Source organism: Colossoma macropomum, unplaced genomic scaffold (assembly GCF_904425465.1).
Source record: "Colossoma macropomum unplaced genomic scaffold, Colossoma_macropomum, whole genome shotgun sequence".
NCBI classification, from domain to species: domain Eukaryota; kingdom Metazoa; phylum Chordata; class Actinopteri; order Characiformes; family Serrasalmidae; genus Colossoma; species Colossoma macropomum.
In genome coordinates, this window is record NW_023494800.1 from 34,209,388 (window position 1) to 34,237,132 (window position 27,745).

Consider the following 27,745-nt stretch of genomic DNA (forward strand, 5'->3'; position numbering starts at 1 on the left):
ACAGTTACTGACAGTTACTGTTAATGACTAGTAACAGTTACTGACAGATACTGTTAATGACTAGTAACAGTTACTGACAGATACTGTTAATGACTAGTAACAGTTACTGACAGTTACTGTTAATGACTAGTAACAGTTACTGACAGATACTGTTAGTGACTAGTAACAGTTACTGACAGTTACTGTTAGTGACTTGTAACAGTTACTGACAGTTACTGTTAGTGACTAGTAACAACTACTGACAGTTACTGTTAGTGACTTGTAACAGTTACTGACAGTTACTGTTAGTGACTAGTAACAGCTACTGACAGTTACTGTTAGTGACTTGTAACAGTTACTGACAGTTACTGTTAGTGACTTGTAACAGTTACTGACAGTTACTGTTAGTGACTTGTAACAGCTACTGACAGTTACTGTTAGTGACTTGTAACAGCTACTGACAGTTACTGTTAGTGACTTGTAACAGCTACTGACAGTTACTGTTAGTGACTAGTAACAGTTACTGACAGTTACTGTTACAAGTACTGTTACTGTCACTGACTACTGCTAGAAGCCTATCGAAGTAAGAAATTAGAAATAGATGTACAAAAAACTGGGCACTGTTAGTGACTAGTAACAGTTACTGACAGTTGCTGTTACTGATCAGTAACAGTGTTAGAGTTACCGTCACTGTTACTGGTAGTGGCTGCTGTTAGAGGCCTGATGGATTAATAAATGAGAAATAGATCTGTAAAACCAGTCACTACTGTTAGAAGTATATCACGGTGAAAATGTGAGTTAAATCCATGATACCGTATCATGATACCTAGGCTGTCACAATGATTACCTAATCACAATTATTTAATCTGACTGCAGTCGTTTTCCACACTAGTTAGATGCATTCATTGAGTCGCAGTTCCTACTTTTAAAACTACTAAACTACTAACGTGCTGCTGTAACATGTCTAGAAGGCTAGTGTGAGTAATCTTTGTTTATTGTTTATTTGTTTATTTATTAATGTTAGCTGTGTAACTAATTCGTACATTTTTAGCATGTATGCTGTCAGCATTGAACTGCATCGTTTCAACTGTACAACCAGTGTTGGCTAATAAGTAAACACACAGCTTACCGGTCAACTTTGGGTTTACACTTTAATAGTTGCATGTAATGAACAAGTAAAGACAATTAAATCATTAATTGCAATGATGCTTTTTATAGTTTATTTAGATTTTTGTAGAATATTAATTGCAATTATTTATGTCACAATTAATAGTCTAATAAAATTGCATGCTTATGACAGCCCTAATGATACTGCTAAGGTAGCAGCAACTCATCTTGCCCTGCATTTAGCTGCATTTTGAAACTGAGCAAGGCGCTGTGCCGTGGCTGCAGGTCTTGCGGTGCAGGTTTAGTTGCATGTAGCTGCTGAGCAGTGTTGGTTTTGCTGCTGGTTTCTCTGCGCTGCAGCTGCTGGTGTCTAAACCACTGACTAAACAGGAGCTGCCACTGTCACACTGGGAGCTGGGAGCTCTACTGAGCAGCACAATGACACCAGACGAGTGTGAGGTGCAGGTAGCCACAAAGAGGATGTGTGTTTATGAAACAGTGAACTGTGCTTGCATGTTGCTCATGAGACCTTATTGCGTTTCAGACAGAACAATAATCAGCTCAGGAAGCTGTAGTGAGGAGAGAGAAGGGAAGAAAGGAGACAGGAAGATGGACAGGAGAGGGGGAGAGAGGAGGTGTAGGCCTAGAAAAATTAATGAGCGTTCATCGGGAGAAAAAATGCTATATCCATCCATTGGTCTTAAGCACATGCTCATTCTTAGCCAGTGCTATAGATGCTTTAAATGAAGCAATTGCTTTGAGTTTAAACATATATGCATGAATAATTCTAAGTAATTATAAATGATTATGTGCTGAGTTTCCTGCGTCTCCTTTATTCGCCGACGCCTTGCTGTTGTCTCGAGGACAAACTGCTGTTGCTGTGGATACAGTCACAGTCAGTAACTTCTTTCCTGCCTCAAGCAAATAGAAACTCTGGTGGTTTTGATGTTTCAGATGGAAACTCGTAGGTGTAGCTGAGGTGGTGGTGGAGTCAAGTTTTTAAGGTTTCTTTTCCTCTGGTTACAGACAAACTCTGAGTAAATTTGTCATGAATGAAGAAATGCAGACATTTCAGGGGTTTCCTATAAACCTGTCTTATCTAAATTTTTGCTGCTTATTTTTTTTCAAAAATGATTGAGATGTAAACAAAGTCTTTCAGACTGTTTCGATGCGTTACGGTTTGTTGTAGAGAAACATACCACCTAGGCCTGGGCAACATTTAAAAGTAATTACCACAGTATATTCTAATGTTCACCCCCTAACCAATGCATGCGGTCTGCGGTAGCTTTGACCTACTTTACTTTCTCTTCTGTCTTTTGTGCTTTTTTTTTAAATTGACTGATGAAAATTTTAATGAAAATCATTAACTCAAAAATTACATAACACTGAGTAACCCAGCATGTTTTGAAAACTGTTTTAATAGATGTTACTGTGCGTTGTTGAGCTCCTTCTGGTGTTGATCCTTAGTGACTTGCTTGCTAATAGCACTCCCTGCTGGAGAAACTTGAGACCACGAGCAAATTCTGAGGTGTTTTCCGTCATTACATAGGAGTCACTCTGGAGTTCAGCTATAGATGCGTTTGTAGTATTGTAATTGAAATTTAGTCATCATTCAACTAACCACCGGTACACTTAAGCTGTATGGAAAATACTGCAAATTTTACTCAGACTGTAAATCACACAGAGCAGTGACAGTGGGGAGTTTATTTTAGTGTCGCCTAACGGCTCTGAAAGGCCTATTAATAACCCTGGGTGTTAACGGTAAAAGTGAATGAAACATATGTACATATTATTAAATATTATGTTACCTTTTTCTGATACTGTATCGACTATAAACAGGGATCAGAAGAACTTTCTCTGCTTCTAAACGTTCTAGAGCTAGCTGCTGTAGGGTAATATACAGACACTTTAGCTTGGTTGTTTTGCTGCAGTGAGTGACTCCGAAGCAAGCCGAACTTTCCAAAGCAAGACATTCATTTTCGGTTCCTTGCACTCAGACTAAACTTGAAGCTAGCACTGTAGAGCTTAGCAGAGAGAACTAACAGGCAGCTTAACTTCTTAACTCTCTTGTAAACAGCAAAATCGGACTGTTGGGGTGTTCACACACGAGAAACGTGAACCTGAGTTTCCCAACATATTTAGCAAGCTTTAACAGTAAATTAGTCCTCTCTAGTTCTCTCTCTGTTCTCTTTCCAACACTGTGATTAGCATGCCTTATACACATCACCATGAGGTTACTTGTCAAACGTGGACGAGATCCGTTTTCTTTACAGTGGTGGTGATAGGAACAGGGGTCGCCATGTCTACAACACAAATATAAACATTTTATTTACTGCCCAAAACCACCAGTGAACCTACATGTGTTTTTTTTATATGTAATGTTGATGGTAAGATAATGATACATCTGAAAGACTATGTTTCTTTGGGTTCTGTTTTAACTTACAGTGCCTTGCATATACCTCTATCTATTAATAATAATAATAAAACTTATACCAAAACTTTTTTTAAAACTAGGGGTGCACCGACGTGGGAATTGTGGATTACCATTACAGATAAATACACCCTAATGTCTCTGAACGTTACAAATAAAAAAATAACACATCGTCTCTCTTTTATTTCAGCAAATATCTGTTGATACTGATATGATTCTGATATTATTGTGCAGCAAAATATCCTAAAATTATCACTTTTTGCATTTTACTCAAAATGTCACAATGGGATGTTTTGGATATCAGTCACATGTAACTTTTAGCACTAAACTCTTCAGACGTCTGGTTCCTATCACCACCGCTGTGAGCACTTCTGACTCAATACATTTCTCTAGAACAGAGCATTTCTTGGTGTCAGTAAAATAGAAAGCACCAGTTCCACATTCTGTTCTGTGTGCTACCATGTTCCCCATCACTGTATAGAAGAAGCCTTATGCTGCCTTTATTGATGGATGCACTTTCTGAGCGTTTAGGGAATGGTGGGTATTTTTGTGAGAGAAGCTTTAGACCGATTCCGCTTTCATCACTCAGCGCTTATTGAGTCAAAGTGGTGGATCCCACCAGACCTGCATTGAAGACTTTAGTGTCTTTCCTGCTCTAACATTCCTGACAAGCTGTTCATGGACATAATCGAATGTGTTGGATGAGGAAAAATAGTACACACTGTGGGCCCAATGTGTTTCTTCCCTTAATTTTGGGGGAACTTTTAAAAACATGCTGTGAAAACAGACTAAATGCTTTCGGAGTGGTGAAATTTTAGGCAGGTCACTAGAATGGCTCTAAAATTCCCCTCTTCAGTAATGCTTAACCCAGTCTTAGCCTTCTGACTCAGAGTTAAGCTGTGTGGAATGTAAAGCCATTCGTTCTGTTTTGTCTTCTTGGCACAAACGTCTTTTCCTTGTTTGCGTGTGACTCAGCAGTGTTGAAGCCAAAGACTCCCATCTAAGATTAGATATTAGTGTAGTGCTTTTAGTGTTGCCATATGAAGAACAGCTGTTTCTTGTGTTAAACCTCACTGGTTGAAACTTAGTCGTTTAACAAGGTGTTATGTTCATCTGAAATCTGCCAAAATCAGACGATGATCTGAAAATGATAAACAAGAATTGCTGGTTGTAAATCAGGTTTAATTGAACTAATGTGTCCGGTTTAATAGTCGATCAGCCAAGATGTGTTGGGTGTCTGAAGCTTGCTTTTTTATGTTTACCTTGAAACTACAGGGATATCAATGCCTTATCACGATACCTGGACAGATGTGATGTATTATCCCTTCCAATATCCTTGTATCAATCCCATACAACGATAAATTAGCTAGGGGAAAAAATGTTTCTGTTAGAAATGTGCAGGAACATTTTTTGTTCATCAAGGTACAAAGAGGTGAACAGGTACAACAGTGGTTTTAAGGTCTGATTGTGAACCTTGAATAAGTTTTTCCAGGTGAAAAGTTCGTATTTGTACCTTTTCATAACCGAATGTTTTAAACAGAACAGTAAAATAAAAGCCTGGAGACGAGACGGGGTGTGTGGAGTCAGTACAGCTTAGAACATATAATTTCAGTGGATTATGGTTCAGTTATGTTCCCTGACTAAAGGTACTGAGATGTACCCTTGAGGGTCCCACCCCAGTGACAAGAAGGGAACAGCCCCAGTCACAGTTTACTACCTTTATTTCTGAGAATGAATGAGGATTCTTATCATGCAAATGAGCTTGTCCGAGATTTTATTCATTCTCATAAAAAACATGAGATCTTTAAATTCTGTTCCATGAATAGCCTTATATTTCAGTTACAGCTTCTGATCTGTCTACTCCAAAGAAGGAAGCTTAGAAAGAATCTACATCGGCCTAAAGGCTACTGCACACTGAACTAGAAGCTCTGCACCACAGATAGTACAAAGTGCAGCTATAGCACATAGAATGCGTTGCAGAAAAGCAGCAATAAACATCAAGGTCATTTTACGTTCTACTTGTATAGAATTGATACAGTAAAAACTCATCAGCTACCTCTTCATAAACGCACAAACATCAAAAATATGAGATAAAAAATGAAGTGGCTAGGCTAGTAACGTTAACTAAGGTGAAAACTGATGATTAGAATTAGTCTGTTTGTCTTAAAAACTGTGGATTGTTATGTTTCTTGTTCTAAATTTCCAGTCGTGTCATCTGCTGTGGATTTGTGGACTGGGTCCAGTATAGTTTAACTGAAATGCTCATCCCTAAACTGAACAGCCACGATGTGTCGTCCCTCTCTCTGTCCCTATATCTGTTCTGCATTGTATCTGAAAGACTACAGTGTATCGTCCCTTCTTGTATCCCAGTATCCATTTCATGTCACAATAACCAAATCGACATGATTCGTTCCTCCCTTTATTCTAAATTATAGAGTATCAGCTATACGCTTATGTCTCTTCTTTATCGCAGTTACTGAACAGTATGTCGTCCCTCCCTGGTCTGTGCTCTTGGGGTGCTGCATCCAGGTCATACTGTCAGAACCTAATCAGCCACAGCTGGTGTCGGGCTGGTTTCTGTCTTTAGAAACAGGCCACTGTACAAATTATGCACAGAAGGCAAAACATACTTGGTGTGGTGGGTCGAAACATCTCTGCTATTGTCTCAGCATGTGATTGGTAAAAGATATGTGAGGCCAGCTCGGGTGCAATTATGTATAAATGCAAACACTTATTTAGTAGTGGGTGGTTTACTGGTTGAATTTCTCTGAGTTTGGTCATAACCATTATACTGGTGTGCCAGAGCTGAGCACAGATAACACAATGTACAAACAGTGCACGTTTTTTTTTTCTTTCTAATTTTCTCCCCAATTTAGACGTGTCCAATTCCACCCACTAGTTAGGACTTGCTAAAGCTAGCACAGGCTTCCTTCGAGTTCTGTGAAGCTCCACCGCATCTTTTCAAACTGCTGCTAACGCAACGTCACTGGACACCTGAATACGCTCAGGAAAGCACCAACCGCCAGATCTGTTACGTCAGCTAACAGATACCTGCGCTGACTAGCATTGCGCTGGGTGATGTGGGGGGATGGAGGGGCCATCCTACCCACCCAGAGAGAGCGAAGCCAGTTCTGCTCTCTTGGATCCCGAGCCACAGATGGCTGTAGCATCACCAGGGATCGATCTCGTGATCTCCTGTTGATGAGGCCAACACTTAGATTGTGGCACCACTCAAGACCCCCCCAGCCATGCTAACATTAGCCAGTTTGGCTGAATGTCTGAGTCAGGGCCGTTTCAGTCTCTTCTCAAATAACAAGGAAAGTGCAGCAGACTCTCTACCATCTCCTGCTGTCTAATCTGTTTCACTTCTGGCAGCAGACATAAAGGAGTGACTTTTGAGGTCAGCCTTAGGCTAACATGGGCACTAGACTGAATGCTGTTTCGTCTTGTACCGCCTGGGAGCCGCCTGACTCAGTCAGGCGTCACAGGCTCGGGGTGTAGCACACGAAACAAGCCGTGAACCGGGTGGTACTGAAGCCTAAATGACTGTAATATTTCCCTTAAATGGTGCAGCAGCTACATTCAGACGCTTGTACAGGTGCCAGAATGTACTGCTGCTCCATTTAAGGTGGAACGGAAAATTTCAGCATTGTAGAAATTCAGACAAGCGCTGTTTTTGTTGGGCTTGCGGGGCTAGTATTAGAAAGCAATACTGACATAGGATTATCTATATATTATTTTGTTTTATTTTTTACTGTTTTGTACAAAAACAGTTTCAGATTTATGTTGGTTGTTTAACGTGTTTCTTGTTAAAAAGTGAAGGGACAGCTCAGAAGAATAAGCCGCTGCTTGCCTATAAATATACGTTTACTTCAGCAGAATGGTTTATGGTTTTATTTGAATATATATAGACACCATGATGCATACCAACGCCAGGAATTTTAGTTGTATTATGATATATATTTTTGGCCCACTAATAGCTTAGGGTTTCAGTATCTGTATCAGTGAAGAAAGGTGGTCTCTGCTTCTGATTTCACACTGAAAGAGAGAATGAGGTGAATGTGCACGTTGCTTGATTTTGCTTGCATGTCTCTTGCAGATGCAACAGGTAGAGCACCAGTGGTCCATGTGTGCTGCTATAAGGGTCTGCCAGATTAGAGTTTGAGAGGGCAGCTTGCTGTTTGTCTGCGTGTGCATGCATACACACGATTGGCCCATGAAACATTCATCGCTACACAGTGTGAAATATTCATGGTGTCAGGCTCCTGACAGCGAGCCAGCCTCTTCCCGTTCGAACCAGAGATGCCTCAGGTCTACAGACCTCCTTATTGTGCCAGCAGTGGAAAAGGAGGAGCGTGTGCGCGCGGCCGGACACTCTGAGGGGTACGGGTCCGTAGACCATGCTGTTAATCAAGAGCTCTCACGTTCCCTGTTGTTTGATAATGAACAGTCTTGCTACTGGAGAGGAAAAACTCCTTCCCTCCTCTCTCTTCTCTCCTCGGTCACACACATTCTCAGATTCTTGGTTTTGCCTATTTATAGCCAGCGAAAATTATTGGAATCATCCCTTCCCTGCCAGCTGGAAATTATAGCTTGCGTCTCCATCAAATATCCCCTTACTGCTTCGGAATCAAAACGGAGAGAAGCCCTGAAATATTCCTTCAGCCTACTAAAACAACTGGATCTCTCTTCCCCTGGTTCTCTCTTTCATTTTCTCCCAATCTGTCACTCACTCTGGTTCCCTGTCACTTTATTTTAGCTCATGTCATACTCTCCTGTCCATTGTTCTGCAGGCTAATCTGATTTAGCTTCGGCGGCGGCGTTGAGGATTAGCTCGTCCGGTACGGGCTGCTGTTGAGGGGAGCTTTGCTCTATTGATTAGGCCAAGAAAACGGCTGGGGCTGGAAGGCAGCTATGTTCTGTATGAATAATGCCCTTTAGCTGACGTGCAGCTCGGGTTTGTTGGGTTCATTGACAAATTTATAGTGTTGCTAGTGTTGCATGTTAGTTCCATATTGGTAATATGAGCGTAATAAACCTAATGGTGCAGTATGTTTTGCCAGATTTTTACTAATAATTACTTTTTGAAAATACTGATATATGATACTGTCAAAACAGCCATTAAGCAATAAGGAAAAAGCAGAAAATGTAACAGAAAATACCACAGAAGCCTCAACAACTACATATGATGTCTCATATATCATTGTGTGTCACTCTTTCCCTTTATTCCAGCTTCCATTCTTTTCAGGAGACTCGCTTTCTGTTTTTCAAAGAAGGAATGTTTTTTCACAACCTCCAAAGTTCAGTCTTAGAAGCTGGTTGATGATTTTCTGAAGGAATCAAACACATTCAGTGGTGTTGAGGTCTGGACTCTGGGGTGGTCAGTCCATTTTTCAGCTTCATTGTTTGATGTGTCTCTTTTTTTCTCAGTGAGGTTCTTCTTGACAGCTACACATCCTTTCAGACCCACAGTGCTGAGTCGTCTTCTCACAGTGGAAGGATGGACAGAAACACCTGTGGATGTTTTCAGATCTGAAGCAGCTTGATTTTCTCCTCTCTCTCAGAGATGAAAGCTTTAAGTGCTGTTTATCTGATGGGGGCAGTTTTGGTGTGGACCAGGTCTTCCAGGTGTTTGTTAGGGGGCACATTTTCTCTTTGGACTTTTAATCAGTTTTGGAAACTCCTGTTTTTTTTGTTTGTTTTTTTTGACTCCCTGCTTCTTTATGCAAGTGAATTATCATAAATCTGATCTCTTCAGAAATATTTCCAGAAAAATGAATAGCTTGTTCTTCATGACTGTTGGACTGAAAATGAATAAAGTAGGGTGTCTGAGTGGTTGTAAAGCAAATGCACAGTATGATTTAGCCTTGGGGCGATAAACGATATTATCGAATATCGCGATAATTTCAACCAGTGACGATATGAAGTAAATTATCGTTTTATTTTTTATAATGTACCCTTCCCACGTGACTTTTTCTCTTTTGTTTTTGTCGTTCTTCTTATTTAACCATTGACTTTGTACAAGCTTTCTAATCTATGGTAGGTTAAAAATGTAGACCTAAGCTATAACAGAAAAGACGGCATTTAAGTATAGACCATGCAAACATAACTAATTAATTACAAATATACGTTTTTAAAACTTGCAAATGAAACACTCCGCTACATGTGACCTTCTCCCTATACGGTGAAAAATGGATGAGCTTGTACAGAAGAAGGGTGTTAGCACACCTGTTTGGCAATATTTTGGTTTCCAACCAGACGAACACAGAGAACCGTTAGATGTTAACAGTGCTACATGCCGTCTACGCAGAAAACTGATCATCACCAAAGGCGGCAATACAGACCTTGAATCCACAGTACGAGCTGCCAAGTACTTCAGCAAGTCAGCGGCGCCTGAGATGTGTAATAATGTTAATTGTGCATGAAACAATCTAGGTTGTTAAAGACTGTAATTCTAATAATATTAATAATAATTTGTAGCACGTAATGCGCTACCCCGGGCTCAAGGAGGACGCTGGAGGCGTTACCTCGTCACCTCCTCGCCAGCTTGTAGCTCGGCTCGGGACTCGCTTCTTGCTCTCGTGCCTCTTGTGGCAGGCACCGTCATCCTCCTCCTCCCACCGTCACTTGCGTGACTCAATTCCCTCGGCGGAGCTCGGGCTTTGCGCTCCGCAACCCCCACCCCCCTACTCACTTGAGTTCTCTTTGTGAATTAATTTTTAACACGATAATATCGTTTATCACGATAATTCTTGAGACGATAATCGTTTGTCTAAATTTACATTATTGCCCAAGCCTAGTATGATCTGCTTCTGAGTCACACTTGCACCCATATCTCATGCTCAGAATAGTGACTTGGGTGTTTTTCTGAGCCAGTGAAGAAAGTAAAGGTGTTTTTCCAGCTCAGAGTGAGCCTGAAGTTTTCATGACCGTGCTACAATTCACACGTCCTACCGCATACAGTCTAACACAGAGCAGTGGAGGCTGCTGTTCTGCTCAGTGTTTACACGGCTGTCTAAATAGCTGAGCAGGAACTAGGATAAGTATCATGCAACCGTTTTGTGATGACAAAGCGAATGTTAGTCATGTGTAGATGATGCACGACGTGGCTTGTGGTTGCTGCCTAGTTTATGTCATGCCAGTTTAAGTACTTGAGCCTTGAGGATGTGGGCTAACGGCTCGGCATTGACTGTCTTTGTGCTTGCAAACCAACCTTATATAAGAAGGCATGACCTCAGGTCAGCCTTTTTCTTTGAACTTAACAGCTGGTTGCTGGTGGTATCAGTGGTGAACTGTGACTATCAGAGATTATCAGAGGCGTTGCCATAAATGTCAAAAGCTAAAAAACATGAAAATAACTACTGGTTGTGACTTAAACAGCTGGTTATGAAACGGAGAATGAGAAGCTTGACAGATCAAGCTGTGAATAAAAGTATGTTATTAATTTGTTTGTGTGTAGGAGAAAGAAATATTGATCAAATCTGGTCAGGTAGGGTTGTAAAAAGTGGATGTGCTGATGATGTCAGCCAAAAAAAAACAGGCCTGGACCTTAATTTACATAAAATATTTGTAATTTTATGTCACAATTTTGGTGAGAAAAATTAGGCATTTTCTCCAAATCCCAATGTCATTCAGCCCTGGTTTACCGGTAGGTCAAGCGCCCTCTGCTGGTGCCTTTTCACACATGAGTTGAAGGGCCCACATTTTTCTTGTAGTTCAAAGGTGCACAAAAACAGTCATCATTCGTTTTTACAAGACTATTTTCAAACCTCTCTTTATCCCTTAGAAGTAAACAGACTGCTTTTGTTACCATGCCTGTAAGACCAGTCTATGTAAATGAGCTCTCTTCTGATTGGCTGTCCTGTATTGTGCCTCATTCAAAAAGCAGTCCGGGCTGAAACGTTCCTTATAACTTCAGTGTCAGGGGGCGTGGCTAAACTACTGTAGGTTGAACAGGTGGATAAATGTGTGAATATGTTGGTTTTTGTGACACCAGAGAAAAAGTGATTTAAAAATGGAACGATTTGAATGGTTTGTTTTGAAATTTAATATTGTTTACATACAATAAGAAATTCTGACTTAAAAAAAAAAAATGTTTTCCCTGATATGGGTCCTTTAACAATGAACTGGATGTGCTGTTTCAAACTATATGTTGTAGCTGACACTTTAAGAGTGTTTCCAAAAGAGTAGCTGTAAAATAAAACACAGAAACTGAGCCATGGGTTTTGTAGTTCAGCCATTAGTTTTATGGTTTGGCCACCGATTTTGTAATTTGGCCATAGGCTTTGTAGTTTACTTATACTAGCCACATTTACATGCAGCCTAATAATAAGTTAATAATCAGACTAATAGCTCAATCTGAATAGACTACATCCATGTTTACGCCTCAGTCGGAATAGACTAGTCCGATTGAGGCCATTCGGATTACAGTTTTTATCTGACTGAACGAGGTGGGTATTCCTGTAAATAATCTGTTAAATAGAATAATAATATCAGTGTAAACACCTGTATCTGATTACATTCCCAATCGGAAAGTTTAATTACGCTCTGCGCATGTTTGTTCGCGTTAGGGGTGGGAATCTCTAGGCACCTCACGATTCGATTCGATTACGATTCAGAGGCTGCGATGCGATTATAAAACGATTATCGATGCATCTCAATGCATCTTTTTTCTCTGTACAGGATTTCTGTCTTCCTACTGTCTGAGGACTTGGTAGTTTTAAAGCAAAGTATTTGTAATGATCCATAATGTAAATGCATTTTGGATCATTACAAATACTTTGCTTTAAATATCTAAAATATCTTTTATTAATAAATCAAATGGAAGTGATGTGGCAAGTGAACTAGGAGGCTCTTATTCAGAGACGCTGCTGCCACTCATCTGCGATAAAATGCGCTGTTACCCTGAAATAAGATCCAGTGGTAATGGGTGTCCATGCAGCACGTTACAGCCACCCTTCCCGTTTTCGGTTCTCAACGACTGAGAACAGACAGCAGGTCACATAGCACCGAGGTCTGGCCTCACTAGCAGCGACCGAAAAAACAGAGATTAAGACGAACATTTGGAGGACTTATTCACATTTATAAGCAGCGCGGTTGGTTAAATCTGCAACGACAGTTTAAAAAAAGTTGCGAAAATGAACTCGCTTCTCTTTCGAATTTTCCCGTTCCACCTTAAATGGTGCAGCAGTTACATTCGGCGCCTAAGGCAGAATTTAAGGTGAAACGGGAAAATTAGAACGAGAAGCTGGCGAATGAGAAGCGACCTCAGCTTCGTAAAACAGCCGGACGCTGAGACATTTTACAAGAAAGAAAAGTTTTCTGGTGGAGATGGGAGGAAAGCGGCTAAAGCTAAAGCTTAAAGTAGAGCGAAGTAAATCTGCGCTCTTGTTTATATTTTTAGCCCATACTACGACATTAACACATACTGGACATTAAATGTTGTGGCTGCCAAGGTGGTTTGATTTTTGTTGAAAGGCAAAATGGCTCTTCTGATCATTTGTGTTGTGACTCCTGACCTAACCTGGCTTTAATGCAGAGCGAGCCGGTCGGATTTCTCGCTCGTCCAGTGGCGTTTTTGTTATGTGCCGCCACAGACTGTCCGGGCGCTGCACTTCCCCACTTCCAAATTCCGCCTTTTGCGTTCCGTCAACATTACGTTATAAATTAAATATTTAGAAAATCTATTTTTGACACTTGTGAATCGATTCAGAATCGTTCATGTCCGCATCGCGATGCATCTAAGAATCGAGTTTTTCCCGCACCCCTAGTTCGCGTCATAGCGAAAGTTCATAACGTTCAACATGGCAGGAGCCATTGTAATTGGTTCCACTCATTACAAATCAAAATGTGATTGGCTAATTCTTCTGCCTCTTCCTAAGATTTAAAACTCTTTGCTTATTAATGTTCAAGTGGTGCTCTTTTATTATTAGTTTTAAAAGGCCTCTAGAAATAGTTTGGCATTTTATTAGCACTTATTAGTCTTTGGTGAATATTTATAATCTTGTTTTACTTAGTAGCTGTTTTTTTATTTTAATGCTACTCTCCTTAAGCTTATGGTCTTTTATTTTACTTTCTTTTCTTGCATTAGGTTGTTTTGAGGTGTTATTTGCATGTATTTGAGTTGCATTTTTATGTTTGGAAGGTGTTGTGTAAAAAGTCCGTCACTGCTTGATCAGTAATCGTGAGCTGTAGATGGTCATCCGGTATGATCTGGTAATCTAGAAGACTTTTTGAGTTGCCGACTCATTTTAGTGTTCATTTTTAAAACCATGAGGTTTATGTCTAATCAGTTGAAGTGCCTCAGTTAAGTCTGTACAATGCACCTGTGAAGGACAGTGTGGTCACAGTACTGGGCCACCTCTCTGACTGACCATTGCTTCTCTGTTCTTCTCTCGCCTTCCTCAGGATCCCTCAGTGACGCAAGTAACGCGGAACGCCCCCCCTGGCCTGGAGGAGTATAACCCTTTCACAGATACAAAGCCGGTGAGTTGTTACAGAAGCTGTGTCATATATTCATGCCATACATATGTGTGTTAGGAAACGCTCTGGCTTCTGTTTATTTACAAGCCGCTCTGCAGCCATATGACAGATTACATCACTGCAGTGACTGGATCACCCTTCAAGTGCTGAGAGTTTTTACTGAACCAGGAAAATCTGCTTTTAGCTTTAGTGCACCAGCCAACATGCGCAACATGCTAAAACTTAATTAGGTTAAACTTTTAATCTCTCCAATCATTTTTATTTGATCTTTGTTGGTTCATATTTCATTTTCAATTTATTTATAGCTGCACTGTGAGTTTTTTTTTTTAATAAAAAGTAGCATTACTGACTCAGGAGAATAAAAACAGGCCAAAATATGTTGTGTAGGTGCTGCTGCGAGTTGCCCTGTAAAACCTGAAATAATCAGTCAGAATGTTTTTATGTGTTATTATAGTAGATATAATAGATCCCCAGGAGATGTGTCCTTCACCAAGTCTTGATTGAGTTCCTCTTGAATTCTCTTTCAACGTGCTCATAATCTTCAGATTCATCCGCTCAAGAAAGGAATCTGAAGCACAACTGGTGCAACAAAATTCGTCCACATATCTCGTGCAGTTACACATTTCCACCACTGAGGTCTCCAAATCCCCAAAACTTGCGTAGTGCAGCTTTAGTTTGATTTTTAATTTTAATAGATTGTTTATTTGTCTTTGTTGCTTAATATTTTAGTTTGTTCCAGTTGTAATTTTATTTCCGAATTACTTTGTCAAATAATGGTAGATTTATTTTTAGTTATTTATTTAAAGCGCTGTGGGCTCAATGCCTCTCAAAAAAGTTTTTTTTTTTTTAAATATGTACACTCTCTTAAAAAAGATGGTTCGTCAAGGGTTCTTTAGTGAAAAAATGGCTCAATATAGAACCAATGAACACTCAGAGAACCCTTTGCATGATCAAAGTTTCTTTGCGTTGTGAAATGGTTATTTAGACTGATTGATAATGTCTTGTGTATGGTTCTTTATAGAATCTTTGAAAAGGGTTCTATATACCACCAAAAAGGGTTCTTCTATTGTAACAATGTTGAGCTTGTAACAATAGAAGAACCCTTTTCGGTGCTATAGAACCTTTTTGACAACGGCTCTGTATATAGAACCATCTACAGCACATTCTCCTTCAATCTGAGGAACGCTTTCACCATGCAAACAGCTCTTTAAACATGCTGTGGGTTCTTTTAGGGTTCATGGTTCTATATAGAACCATTTTCTTTACTAAAGAACCCTTGGAAAAAGATCTTTTTAAGTGTGTACCATTCTGCACACATCCACACATCTGTACTTACCATTTGGGAGAATAAGCTGCCTTTATTAGTCTTCAAACTGTGTTTGTATGTATTGTGTATGTATATTTAACAAGACAATGGAGCTCTTTGTCTTTTGTCCTTGCAGATTCTCTGTGTACTTTGTTTAATTTTGGTTTGCACGTTTTGTCATGTTTTAGGCTCCGCCTGGCTCAGCCCCCAAAGCAATGCCACCCACCACCAACACACAGCCGGCTATCATGAAGCCCACTGAGGAACCACCAGCTTATTCTCAGCCACAGCAAACACAGGTACGCAAACTATCTGTTCTCAGCTCTGTCAACAGTAAAGCAAACACATCAACACTAAAGGTCACACATCTGAACCAACACACAGATTCTCCAGTAAATCAAGTTCATGCATAATGGAGACACATCAACAAGTTGCTCATGCACTTTCAGACTCTGTCCAGCAGATTCCCTGCTCATAACAAATCACCAGTGAGCATGAAGACAGTGTTGTGACAGGCAGGGTAAACAAATATCATAGCCTCAGAAACGGAGGGCTGGAGCAGAGCGATGGATGGTGGATGGACAGAGAGAGAGCGCCATGAAATAGGAAGAATGAAATCACTGTCTGGGAGCGGAGCCTACAAATTGGCAAGTCTGTTTTCCGTAGGTGGTTCCTTCAGACAGTGCAGCCATAGGATCTGTTTGGCAATCTGGAGCTTACTCTCGGGAGATTCTGGCCCATTCGGACGAGTTCTCCATGTGACCGTGCTGAAACGGCTGAGGTGAAGGAGAACAGTCACTGTGGGGAGCCTTTATCTGCAGGAAATGACAAAGGCGAACGGGCTTTTTCATCTTTTGTAATGCTAGTATCTGTTAGAATGGAATAATCATGGACCCGCAGCTGAGCTTTTTAGTCAGTGGTTCCAGTCGAATCAGATTTGCTCCAAGCAGAAAGTCTTATTCCGCGTTGAAGATCAATGCCGCTGTATCTGCATTCTTCTTTTATATTAAAGAATCAGAAAGGTTAGTCGGCCATTGATTTGGAACTCCTTCAAAGCATCTGCTTTGATGGTTGAGTGACTTACAAACACATTTAGAAGGTTTCGCTTGCTCGCTTATGTGCTTCGCAACCAAACCGAGAACACCAGCCTGATCGCAGTGGTTTCTTATTTGAAACCAGTTTGACCATATTGTGTTTTGGTTGGTTGGTTGGTTGGTTTGTTTATTCCATCTGTATTTCTCTGCGCTGTTTATGCTTGTAAACAAATGTAATTTGGCTGCTTTGACTTTTATTTCAATATATTAATAAGTGTACAGTGCCAGTCAAAAATTTAGCCTGACAATTAAGAACATTTTGTGGTTGATAGCAATTTTAAGGGGCTAAAAATTCTGATCATCAGCTGATATAGTTTTATATTGTAATAATTTTAACTAAAAGGTGCTATACTAATGGATATTAACTGTTTTTTTGTCAATTACCTCTTATTTTTCTAATTTTCCATTATCTTTCTTAATAGAAAAGGTTTGGATACATTTACTTTTTTGTTATGTGAACAATTCTGGAATTTTTTTTTCTTTGTTTAAATTCACTAGATATTCAAATGGAGCGTCCCAGTTGCACAGCTGTCTGTGACTGGCTTTACTTGGTGAAACTTTCACGCAGCATGTTGTGAGTTGTCTGCAACAATTTCTGTGCAACTTGTCAGTTACTCAAAGTAATTCAAAACTAGAGTTGCTCACAACACATTCAGTTACTCCACTAATTATCTAAATTAGCAGCTCATGTTTAATAAACCGCATCGTTCTCCTTAACATCTGCGAATGTGAATTTTACATATTTGCAGCATTTTATCATCTTTGTAATTTTTTCCAGCTCCTTTTGAACCTCCTAAGAAACAGGCTTCTGTTTTTTGTCCAGTGATCTGGTGAAATAAGTTGTTTCAAAGTATGTGGTTCGACATAATCAGTGTTTTGTTGTTTCATGAAACTTGTTTCACAAAGTTGAGATGCTTGAGTTTCAGGTGAGTTGCAAGATGCCTTATTATGCCACTCAAGTGCAATGTAGTTTCGTGTAACAAAAGTTTCACCATGTAAAGCCAGCCAAAGATATTTGTCTGGAGACTGTGAAGGCATATCCCGGAAATACCATGGCCCAAAAAAGCCACTATTATTGGTGCATTATCAGCGATATTTATAGCAACTTGAAACCTTTGGTCAGTATTGGCCAGTAATTTCTGCCGGTTTGGACTCAAGTACTTGATTGATCACTATGTATTCATATTAGAATAATAACAAAGATATAAAGTAACACATGGAATTACTCTAATCCAAAATTTTGGCTTTAAACGGGAACTCCACTGATTTTTCAAAATTTTTATGTAATGGTTAAGACGTAAACAAAGTCATTCAGAGTGGTTTGGTGTGAAATGCTCTGTTCTAGAGAAACTTACAGAGTCAGAATTGTTCACATTGGTGGTGATAGGAACCAGACGTCCACCTCTAAAAGCTCCCTCACAGAAAGTTACTACACGGAATGGTTATGAATTCACTGCCTGATGTCTGAGACACTGTTTTACATCAGTTTCGTGGTAAAGTTTTGGTCTAAAATGTATTCTAATCAGTTTATTTGAATCTATTCGTAGTGGAGGGATACATGCAGGGTGTTCTAAGGCAAAGTAGTCCCTAAAGAGATTTTCCACTATTTTACCATCAACATTCCATATAATACTCACATGTAGGTTCACTGGTGGTTTTGGATAGTAAATAAAATGGCTATATCTGTGTTGTAGTCATGGCGACCCTGGTTCCCATCACCACCACTGTAAAGAAATCTGAACCATTTCACACCAAACCACTCTGAGTAATTTTGTTCCTCATGCAGAAGTTTTGAAAAATCTGGTGGAATTCCCCTTGACAGTTGTTCATGGCTGTTTAGACCCACCGTAACAAAAACACAGCTAACTGATTCAAACACATGAACAAAGACAGGCATGTCACTAATTAACTTTCAGCAAGGCTGTCAGTAATTAAGATTAATGATGCGGTTTAGTAATTAAATTTCACTCATGCTTTAATGAACTATGCTTTGTTTACTGTTTATCTGCTGAATCCAACATATTGGAGGGACAAAATATGAAATGTGACCTGTGCAAAAGTTATGGCAGATATTTTAAGTGTTTTTTTTCATTATACTTAATGTAAACTCTCTGTAGAAGATGTGATAACTTTTTTTTTTTTTACTTAGAAATTCAACAAAATGTCACTTGACCAGGGGTGTTCACACTTTTTGTATATGGTCCTTCAATTAAAAATAGCTCATTTTAAAGCTGAGTGTTTTTTTTAAATAAATATTGGATCTCTGTATTGTTAAATACTGAAGGTTTCAATATCTGTACTGAAAAAGAAAATGTAGTATCTGTAACTCAAGCATAATGTAGATCAAAGCGTCTTAAAGATAATGAAAAATGACAAGACTGACATTGTGGCATATGTTCTGCCTCTCAGCCATGAGGGACATACGGAGAGCGTGGAGCTGAGTGTTGGGTGGGATGTTTAATTCAGCATGGCCAGAAGGGGGTCTCGTGCGGAACAGGAAAAGGGGGACACACCATGTTCAACAGAGATAAGGGTTGACAAGGGGGCAAACACGTACACGTACAGCTGGGCTAACTCAATCACCTGGGTCCTGACTGGTCACTGTAGGTGGAGGAATGATCAAGACCTTCTGAAGAAGATGAAAAACTTGAATGAAATAAAAAATATAGTTTAATTGGAGATGTCTGTTCATGTGTGGAGGGATGGAGCCAACTAGAACGTAGCTGTAAGGCACTAACAGAAGGCCTGGAGCAGGAACTCTCCATTCGGTCACTGGCACAATCACATGACCAGTCATGCCCCTGGTCATGAAGTGAGGGGGAGTCCTGATCCCTCAGCTGACCTACTAACACACCTCCAGCTGCCACATGCTGAGCCTCAGAGAAACACCACCGAAATACATTAACACGTACAACTACAACTAGCACGTTTTACATTACACACCCCTCAATTTCAGCTTTGGCATAATTGTTTGGAATATATGTACTGTGCAAAAGTCAGAGACCACCCTTCATTTATTTAATTTACAGTCGAAACAACCATTAAGTTATTAGTTTTTCACTGAGTTCAGAAAACATCAGCTTCAAAATCTAAATGTATCATTTTTTTTTCAGTGTTCAGTGAGTCACTCTTTACCTCTATTCCAGCTTCCTTTCTTTTCAGAAGAAATCTGCAGACACTCCTCCAAAGTTCAATCTTAGAAGTTGGTTGATCATTTTCTGAAGTAATCAAACACATTCAGTAGGGCTGGGCTATAAAACAATAACGATAATTATCGCGATATAACTTTTCCTCGATAGAGCGATACGACACATTCGATAAATGTTCGATATAATACACCATTCTCACACTTCCACGTTCAGCGAAAGCCCTGGTGGCGTTTTCTACTGCGAGGAAAGCGACACTACTCAGCTGTCGCCAGGAGAGGGGCGCACTTCCGAGTTTTTCTACATGATTAGAGAGGGAGGGGGCCACGAGTAAGATGAGTCTTTAGCAACGGCTGAAACGCAAAGTTACACATTCCCTGTTTGAGTGGAGCGACAGGCGATCTGCTCTCCTGTGACCGAGTCTGAGTGACGAGGTCAGTGGTGTAACTGTACTGTCCTACAGCGAACTCACCTCTCTCTGTACATCCTAACAGCTTTAGCAGTGTTAAATCACAACGCTCACAGTTACAGCACTCGGACAGTCATATTTTAATATTAGTGCATTCACAAGCGACGAAAGTGAAAGAAAGAAGTGGGTTCATCTAAATTACGGCCCTGATTTAAACGACAGTAAACTGAGGAAGCTGTGAGGCATTGGAGAGCGGGAGAGCGCTAACCTAGCTTTCCAGGCTAGCTGCTTTTAGCAGCTGGCTAACTAGAAGCAGCGCTCTGTCACTCCACAACACGGAGAATTGATGATACTGTAGATCAAACGACACAAAAGCACCGCCTTCAGTTTAAACGTACCTAAAAAGAGGACTCTGTTTGTCTGGTGTTGATATTGAGGTTCACCACTTAAACTAATCCAGTCGTCTAGCTGGTGTCTGAATGCTGTGATGTCATTTGTAGCGGGGTAGCCGAGCGCTCGAGCACCAGCTAAAAATAATCTGTTTTCTTTCTTAAATTATGACTATTACAAAATAGCCATGCTTTTCCAGCTGGTAAAAACAGCTCAGCAGACACTTTCTCCCACTCTCCCGTGACAGATCTGTGAAATGTTCCACTGTTTGGTGAGTGTTTGTCATGTGCCGACCATAAAGGATAGTTTTAAAACAGCAATTAACCCCCAGGACCAGAAATCAGCCTTCAAACTTGAAAGAAATAATGATTTGACATTATCGCGATATGTATCGATATCGAACGATATGAATTTTGTTTATCGTGATAAGATTTGTGGCCATATCGCCCAGCTCTAACATTCAGTGATGTTGAGGTCTGGACTCTGGGGTGGTCAGTCCATTGTTCAGCTTCTTTGTTTGATGTGTCCATCTACTTTTCTCAGTGAGGTTGAGATTAATGATGGGTGTTTTCTAATTTGAACATTACTGTAATCCACACCCATCCCCCATTGTAAAAATAGTACTCATGTCACAGTAATGACATTTAACAGTAATAACTGAACACATGTATTCCACCAAACAGTACTGACCACACCAGTGCCGGTAGTTTCTACAGTAACTTAAAGGCTTTTCTGTTTAGTCAAGGCTAGTAGCATTTGACTACAGTGAACAGTAAGACCCGCCTCCACCTATAACTCCATGTTCAGAAATTTGACAACGTATCGGGCTAATTTGATTATCAAAAGACCTAGTTTACTATTTGAGTTTATATTTACGTTACTATTCAACATTGTTTTGATACTTGTGTTAGTATTTAACAGCTCAGGGAGCAGTATATAATATTAAAAATGTTTGTATGATATTAAAATTGGGCATTATTTTAAATATTAAAAAAATATATATAATAAAGCAGCTTATCAGACTTATCTGAGAACTGTGTGAGTCTAATGAGCATTTTTGACTGGTATCCCTGAGTCCAACACCTGTTATGCCACAGAAGCAAATCTAAGCACAGTAGTGTGAGCAGTGAGAAATGAGTGAAACAGCCTCTACGTCTCCTCATTCAAAGTCCGAATGGCATAGCTTCTTATTCACTTTACTGCTAGATGTGCCTCCAGGGATGACCGATTGAATGAAGGACAACAGGCCAACAAATGAGGTATCTAGCTTTCACTGGGTGGTTAGCTTTCACTGGGTGGTTAGCTTTCACTTGGTTGTTTGGTTTCACTTGGTGGTTAGCTTTCACTTGGTGGTTAGTTTTCACTGGGTGGTTAGTTTTCTCTTGGTTGTTTGGTTTCACTGAGTGGTTAGCTTTCACTGGGTGGTTAGCTTTCACTGGGTGGTTAGCTTTCACTTAGTTGTTTGCTTTCACTTGGTGGTTAGGTTTCACTTGGTGGTTAGCTTTCACTTGGTTGTTTGCTTTCACTTGGTGGTTAGCTTTCACTTAGTTGTTGGCTTTTGTTTCGTTGTTGGCTTAGGCTTGGTTGTTGGCTTTCGTTTGATTTGGCTTTCGTTCGGTTGTCCGCTTTTGTTTAGTTATTAGCTTTGGCTTGGTTGTTGGCTTTCATTTGGTTGTTGGCTTTCGTTTGGTTGTTGGCTTTCATTTGGTCGTTGGCTTTAGCTTAGTTGTTAGCTTTCTCTTGGTAGCTTTCACTTGGTTCACTTGGCTTTTGTGATTGTGTGAGTGGTTTAAGCCACATTAGCTTTGTGATTTGTGAAGGAAATGCTTACGTGAGCTTTACTCAAGATTAGGACCACTCAGCTCATATCAACATGTGAGAACTGTGGCGAAATACATGGTGTTCATCATACATACATTGCACATGGTTTGTCCACAAGAGATTAATCTAACTAGAGAGAAAGCACAGGTTTAGACTCCCTGGTGCTTTGAAAAGGGGATCGTCTGAGCCAGTCTCCTGACCTGCCTGCTCTTCCATTGTGACTGTGTGATTCAGCTGACCATCTTTGCCAGGTGTCTCTTCAGAAAGAACGTCTTGCTTGAATAGGACCTCCTGGTGGAGTAAAGGTCAAATAGAAAGTAGAAGAAACTGGAACTTGTGCTGACAGTAACTCTGTCAGCCTGGCTTGGCCTGCTTGGACGTTCTCTGGAACAAACTCACCACTGCTCAAGGTTAAGCACAAGCAAAGCTTCATCTCCTGAGCACCGAATCAAGCAGTCTGCCAAGAAACCTGCATGACCGAGACAGTGGGAACATATTTAGAGTTACAATCTGTTATGGCTCACGACGGGAGAGAGAGAGTGAGAGTGATCAGGGATGGAGGGAGAGCTAAAAAAGAATGTGATGGAGAGAGAGCTGGATGTTGTTGTGTGGAGAGAGAACATGAGTATATAGTTCAGCCTGTAAATAACAGGATAGCGGCATAATTTTTGTGTATTTGGCAGCGTGTTGTGCCTGAACTAATGATGCAGTGGCGCACAGCTGGCCAAGAAAGAACTGGACAGCCAGCTGCCCAATTACTTAATCAGGACAGTGTATAAAAATGGCTATGATTCCTGTATGGCTCATCCAGTGTAGATGGAAATACCCTCAATTAAAGCTGAACATTCTGCACTAACCTCATTGTCATGGTTTCATTTCTGTGTGCTGGAGTAACACACACGTTTGCTGTCCAGTTACTTACATACTGCACTGTAATTGGGCATTAGTGTGTCCAGCAAGGGCAGCAGCAGCCTGCTGAGCAGCCAGCAGCCTAATAGTGTGTGCCAGTTTTAAGGAGCTAGAAACTTCGGATAACCAAAAATGGCTAATATTGGAATTACTTGTTAAATAATGTTAAATAATGTAATGTAATTTTTATTTATATACCTTTTGTCAAGTTATTGGTAATCACCAATTGAAATGCAAGGCATTCTTAATATAACTGACTTGTATATTGTAATTTCTTGATCTTTTTTGATGTTACACACCTTTTTCAGTCATTTTAGAATCATACATATATACTGTACAGCTCTGTTCATCATTCTGAACATATTTGTTTTTTTATATAATTGAAAACATTGATTCCAATTTTTGAGCAATAATGGAAGCATGAAACATGATTTTTCTTTCATATCAGAGGTGTTTGTCCTATTCAGATGCACATAATCTTTGAGATTTTTGCCAGTAATCCGCAGGATGTCAGGATTGGCTGATGTTAACAGCAAGCTGATAACATCAGTCAGACCCTAGAACATACAGCACAGAGGCAATACATAAAGCTGCTTAGTGAATGTGGTTCCAAACCTTGTACTGTTAATGCATTAAGACAAAATGTGTGCCTGGATATGTATATATTTTTTGTAAACATGAACAGTAATGTTTCTTTTGGCAGTTTGCTTCATACAGTCTGGTGTTTACTGGCTGTTCTTACTGGTACCTGTGCTGTATACACCACCTACATTTTGTCATTCATAGATCAGCTTGTGTATATTAATAGAAGGATGTGTTTGTCTCACTGTTATGATTATTTGTCAGTACATAGGAGTGATTTTTAACCTGTGTGAACGTGTGTTGTAGGACCAGACGAGGGCTCAGGCGGAGTTGTTGCGGAGGCAGGAAGAGTTGGAGAGGAAGGCCGCAGAGCTCGACCGCAGAGAGAGGGAGATGCAGTCCCTCAGTGCATCAGGAGGTGAGAAACTACATTACCCAGAATGCCAGTCTGAACCAATATGTGCTGATGTTTGTTGAGATAGAGGGGTAGGGCGAAGTGTTTTTCAGAGACTCACTCCAAACAGTTTGTGTTATAAGAAGAAAGAAGAAAAACAGGCAAGTTGGCTGCGCAAGCAACCAAAGAAACCCACAAATGTGAGAATTTTCTCTGTTAAAAAATTACGATAACCCCTGTATTATCTTAGCATTATATTATCAGTTACATTCTGGTGCCTCAGGTGTCAGAACTGCTGCACCATTTAAGGTGGAATGGGAAGAAGCTGGTGAATAGCTGACTTCAGCTTGGTACTACCAAAGAATTGGGAGGTGGCGATAATGAAATAATAACTTATAATAATTAATAATATCACAATAATAATATTTATATATTTATATTTATTAAATATTATTTTAGTAAAAATAAGTGTAACTAAAGCCCAGCAGTGAGGAGCTGAACTTTACCCTCCTCTGCTGTCACTGCAGACTGGCAGGGTCGCCTACAGAGCAGCGCTGGTAGCTGTTAATGAAGTGATGCTCTTTTTATTTGAGGGTCTCATTTCAGAGGGAAGATTTCAACCACTACCCCTGTAACTCAGTTCCAAGGGGCAGGGTGACACTTGAAAACAAGAAGTAGGGGTAAAAATAAAAAAATGGGACTGGGCCTTCATGTTCTGTCACAAGTATTATAAATACAAGTTCCTTAACTTAAAAGTTGTTCAACTAACAATGATTAAAAGGATGAATGTTCCATCAAGGTGTTATAATGGTGGAAGCTTCTGAAACTATTTTAATACTCCAGTTTTTGACTGAAGCATTAAAGGTCACTGACCTTTACCCTTTCATCAAAAAAGAAGAAAGGAGTATTTGAGTGGTCAGTGGTAAATCTAAATGCTCCTTACTTTTAGTGGTCACTGATTAGGCCATTTGCTTAATCTGTAAGCTTTAGTTGCGTTATGTCCATTTTTGCTGTGGGAGGAGAGACCAACCAGCTGATCAGTTACAACTGAGAACAACAAAGCAATTTATCACAAAGACTTCCAAATTATGATAATATATTATGCACAGAACTGTGCAGAAGTCAGGGACCACACTCTCATTTATTTAATAAATGTCAAAACAACCAGAAAAGAAGAAAGAAAGAAACACAAATTTAACAGATAATTACCCAGAAGCCTCCCACACCAAGTATATCATATATATCCATATTTAATTTCTCCACTCTTTGCTTCTGTGCACCTACTTCCACCTTAACTCTTCCATCCTTCCAGTCTTAAAGCCGAACAGTTACAAATGCGTCCTCCCAGCAAAATCTGTTCACAGAGAAGTCACTGATATTATGTTCCTCTCAGAGAGACCTTAACATTCACACAACCTGCCTCAAACTCATCTTAACTGCCTCACACATTTCTCTCTCATGTGCATCTAAAATGGCTAAGGGAGAAATTTCTGAAGAGATTAGATGAAAGATCAAAGAAAGTCAAAGAAAAATCAGAAGAATTCAAAAATGATTAAAAGATACAAAGAAAATGAGACCACCTGCAGAACCTGGTAGACCACCAACACTGCCCCCATCAGATAAACAGCAATTAAGGCTTCCATCTTTTAGAGAGAGGAGAAAATCAAGCTGCTTCAGATCTGAAAACATCCACAGGTGTTTCTGTCCATCCTTCCACTGTGAGAAGACGACTCAGCGCTGTGGGTCTGAAAGGATGTGTAGCTGATCAAGAAGAACCTCACTGAGAAAAGGAGACAGACAAATAAGATGATGATCTGCACTAGAACACTGAAACTGGATGTCTAAGTTGTCCAGGAAGGTTTTATGGACTAAGAAGTCTAAATCTGTAGTTGAGATTATTTGGATTATGAGAAGCAGAAAATGCTAAACCAACTTTTAAGACTGAACTCTGAAGGTGTGGAAAAGTATCACAGCAGATTTCTTTGAAAAAACGAAAGCAGCTGTCCTGAAAAGAATGGAAGCATGAAAAGGCAGCATTAGTCCCTCTGAATACGGTGTGGAGAAGAATAAACTACATCTCCCACGATGCAGTAGTGACGTCTACTAACACAACAAAACAAAAACAAATGATTTAGTGTGACTGATGAGTTTATTATGGATAAATATTATGGATAAATTGATTCTCTCTTCTACTTTTTCCTTTCTTTCAGGGAGGAAAAACAACTGGCCGCCTCTTCCAGAGAAGTTTCCGGTTGGTCCGTGTTTCTACCATGACATATCTGTGGACATCCCTGTGGAGTTTCAGAAAACGGTCAAGATCATGTACTACCTGTGGATGTGTGAGTGTCCATCCAGTCCCTTAGTCCATGTATCTATAGATTTTTCTGCTTCTTTGCTAAACAGCCACTTCTTTTTGTTTCAAAGACTCATCTTCTCTCAGAGAAAAGATGAGCGGCTGTGACAGATTTTTATTTTATTATTTTTTTAAGCAAACGTGAAGCTGTTTGTAATAGTTCCTAGAAACTGAAGAAGTGTGAATGACTCATGCACATTGTGGAGAACAGGCTGTTGTTTGTGATGTTCCGTTTGTAAGATGAGATGGAGACTCACAGAACGGCCTAGTGTAATGTATTATTAGCTGTTTTTACACAAAATAACTGATCCTGCCGATGCTCTCGTACTATAAAAGGTAGAGAAGTACATAATTACGGGTCACAAGAGGGAGGCTGTTATCGCGAATAACATCGTGGCTCGCAGGCACAAGCTGAAGGCGAGCACCACATCATGATTCTTTTATGCAACAGTTCTGCAAAACAAAGAAAAAAATAAAGCAGAAAAGCTCCAAACATTTTTTCCCATTTTAGCCTTTGCCCATTCCAACCATTAGCTAGATTTCCCTCAAGTGCATGATGCTCCCCAGCTTGGAGGATGAAGGCTAGCATGAGCTTCTTCTGAGACACATGAAGCACCACTGCACCTTCTCTAACTGCTGCTATTGCAACATCGTTGGACAGCGCAAAACACTTAAAGGTGCTGAGTGCTAATTCTGCTACATTGCTAAACAAGTACCCACTATGGCTAGTATCTTGCTGAGTGACTGGGGGGCGGGGGGGACCATCCTACCCACCTAGAGTGAGGCCAGTTAGGCTCCCCTGGTCTAGATGGTTGTGGCATCAACAAGGAACAAACTCACGATATCCCAATGATTGTGCTATTGCTTGAGGGTCATTTATACTCCCTTTACGTACGAAAAAGAACACCTCCGTTTGAAACGATGTACCCATCACTGCCCACAAACCTCCATGTGTCCTTTACACTGGCTTGGATGTTTAGCAGTACATCCACTAGAGGGCAGTCTAGAGTCAAAGGTTTCTGACAACAAACATGGCGACGGTGGAGGAGGTCGTAATAATGGAATAATTGTCCATCTGTGTGTGTGTAATATACACTCACACACACTTGTATCTACATTCATTGTCCATTTTATCAGCTCAACTTACCAAATAGGAACACTTTGTAGTTCTACAATTGCAGACTGTAGTCCGTTTCTCTACATTAGAGCCTGGCCGATGTAGGATTTTAAAGATCGATACAGATTTTGATATTTAAAGATTTAAAAATCTGATATCAGTCAATATTCTTTTTTTTTTCATTCAGAAATACATAAGCAAGGGTTTTCTCTAACATTTATGTGT

General features: G+C 40.1%; 1 protein-coding gene across 1 annotated transcript in view; it reads left to right on the top strand.

The window, feature by feature from the left end:
* The window catches only part of scamp1 (secretory carrier membrane protein 1), a 52,081-nt gene that overhangs the window by 12,976 nt on the left and 11,360 nt on the right, over positions 1-27,745 (top strand). The window contains exons 2-5 of the mRNA XM_036587641.1: positions 13,925-14,002; positions 15,494-15,604; positions 23,963-24,074; positions 26,261-26,389. Of these exons, the coding sequence (XP_036443534.1) occupies positions 13,925-14,002; positions 15,494-15,604; positions 23,963-24,074; positions 26,261-26,389 (430 nt within the window). The remainder of the gene's footprint in view (positions 1-13,924; positions 14,003-15,493; positions 15,605-23,962; positions 24,075-26,260; positions 26,390-27,745) is intronic.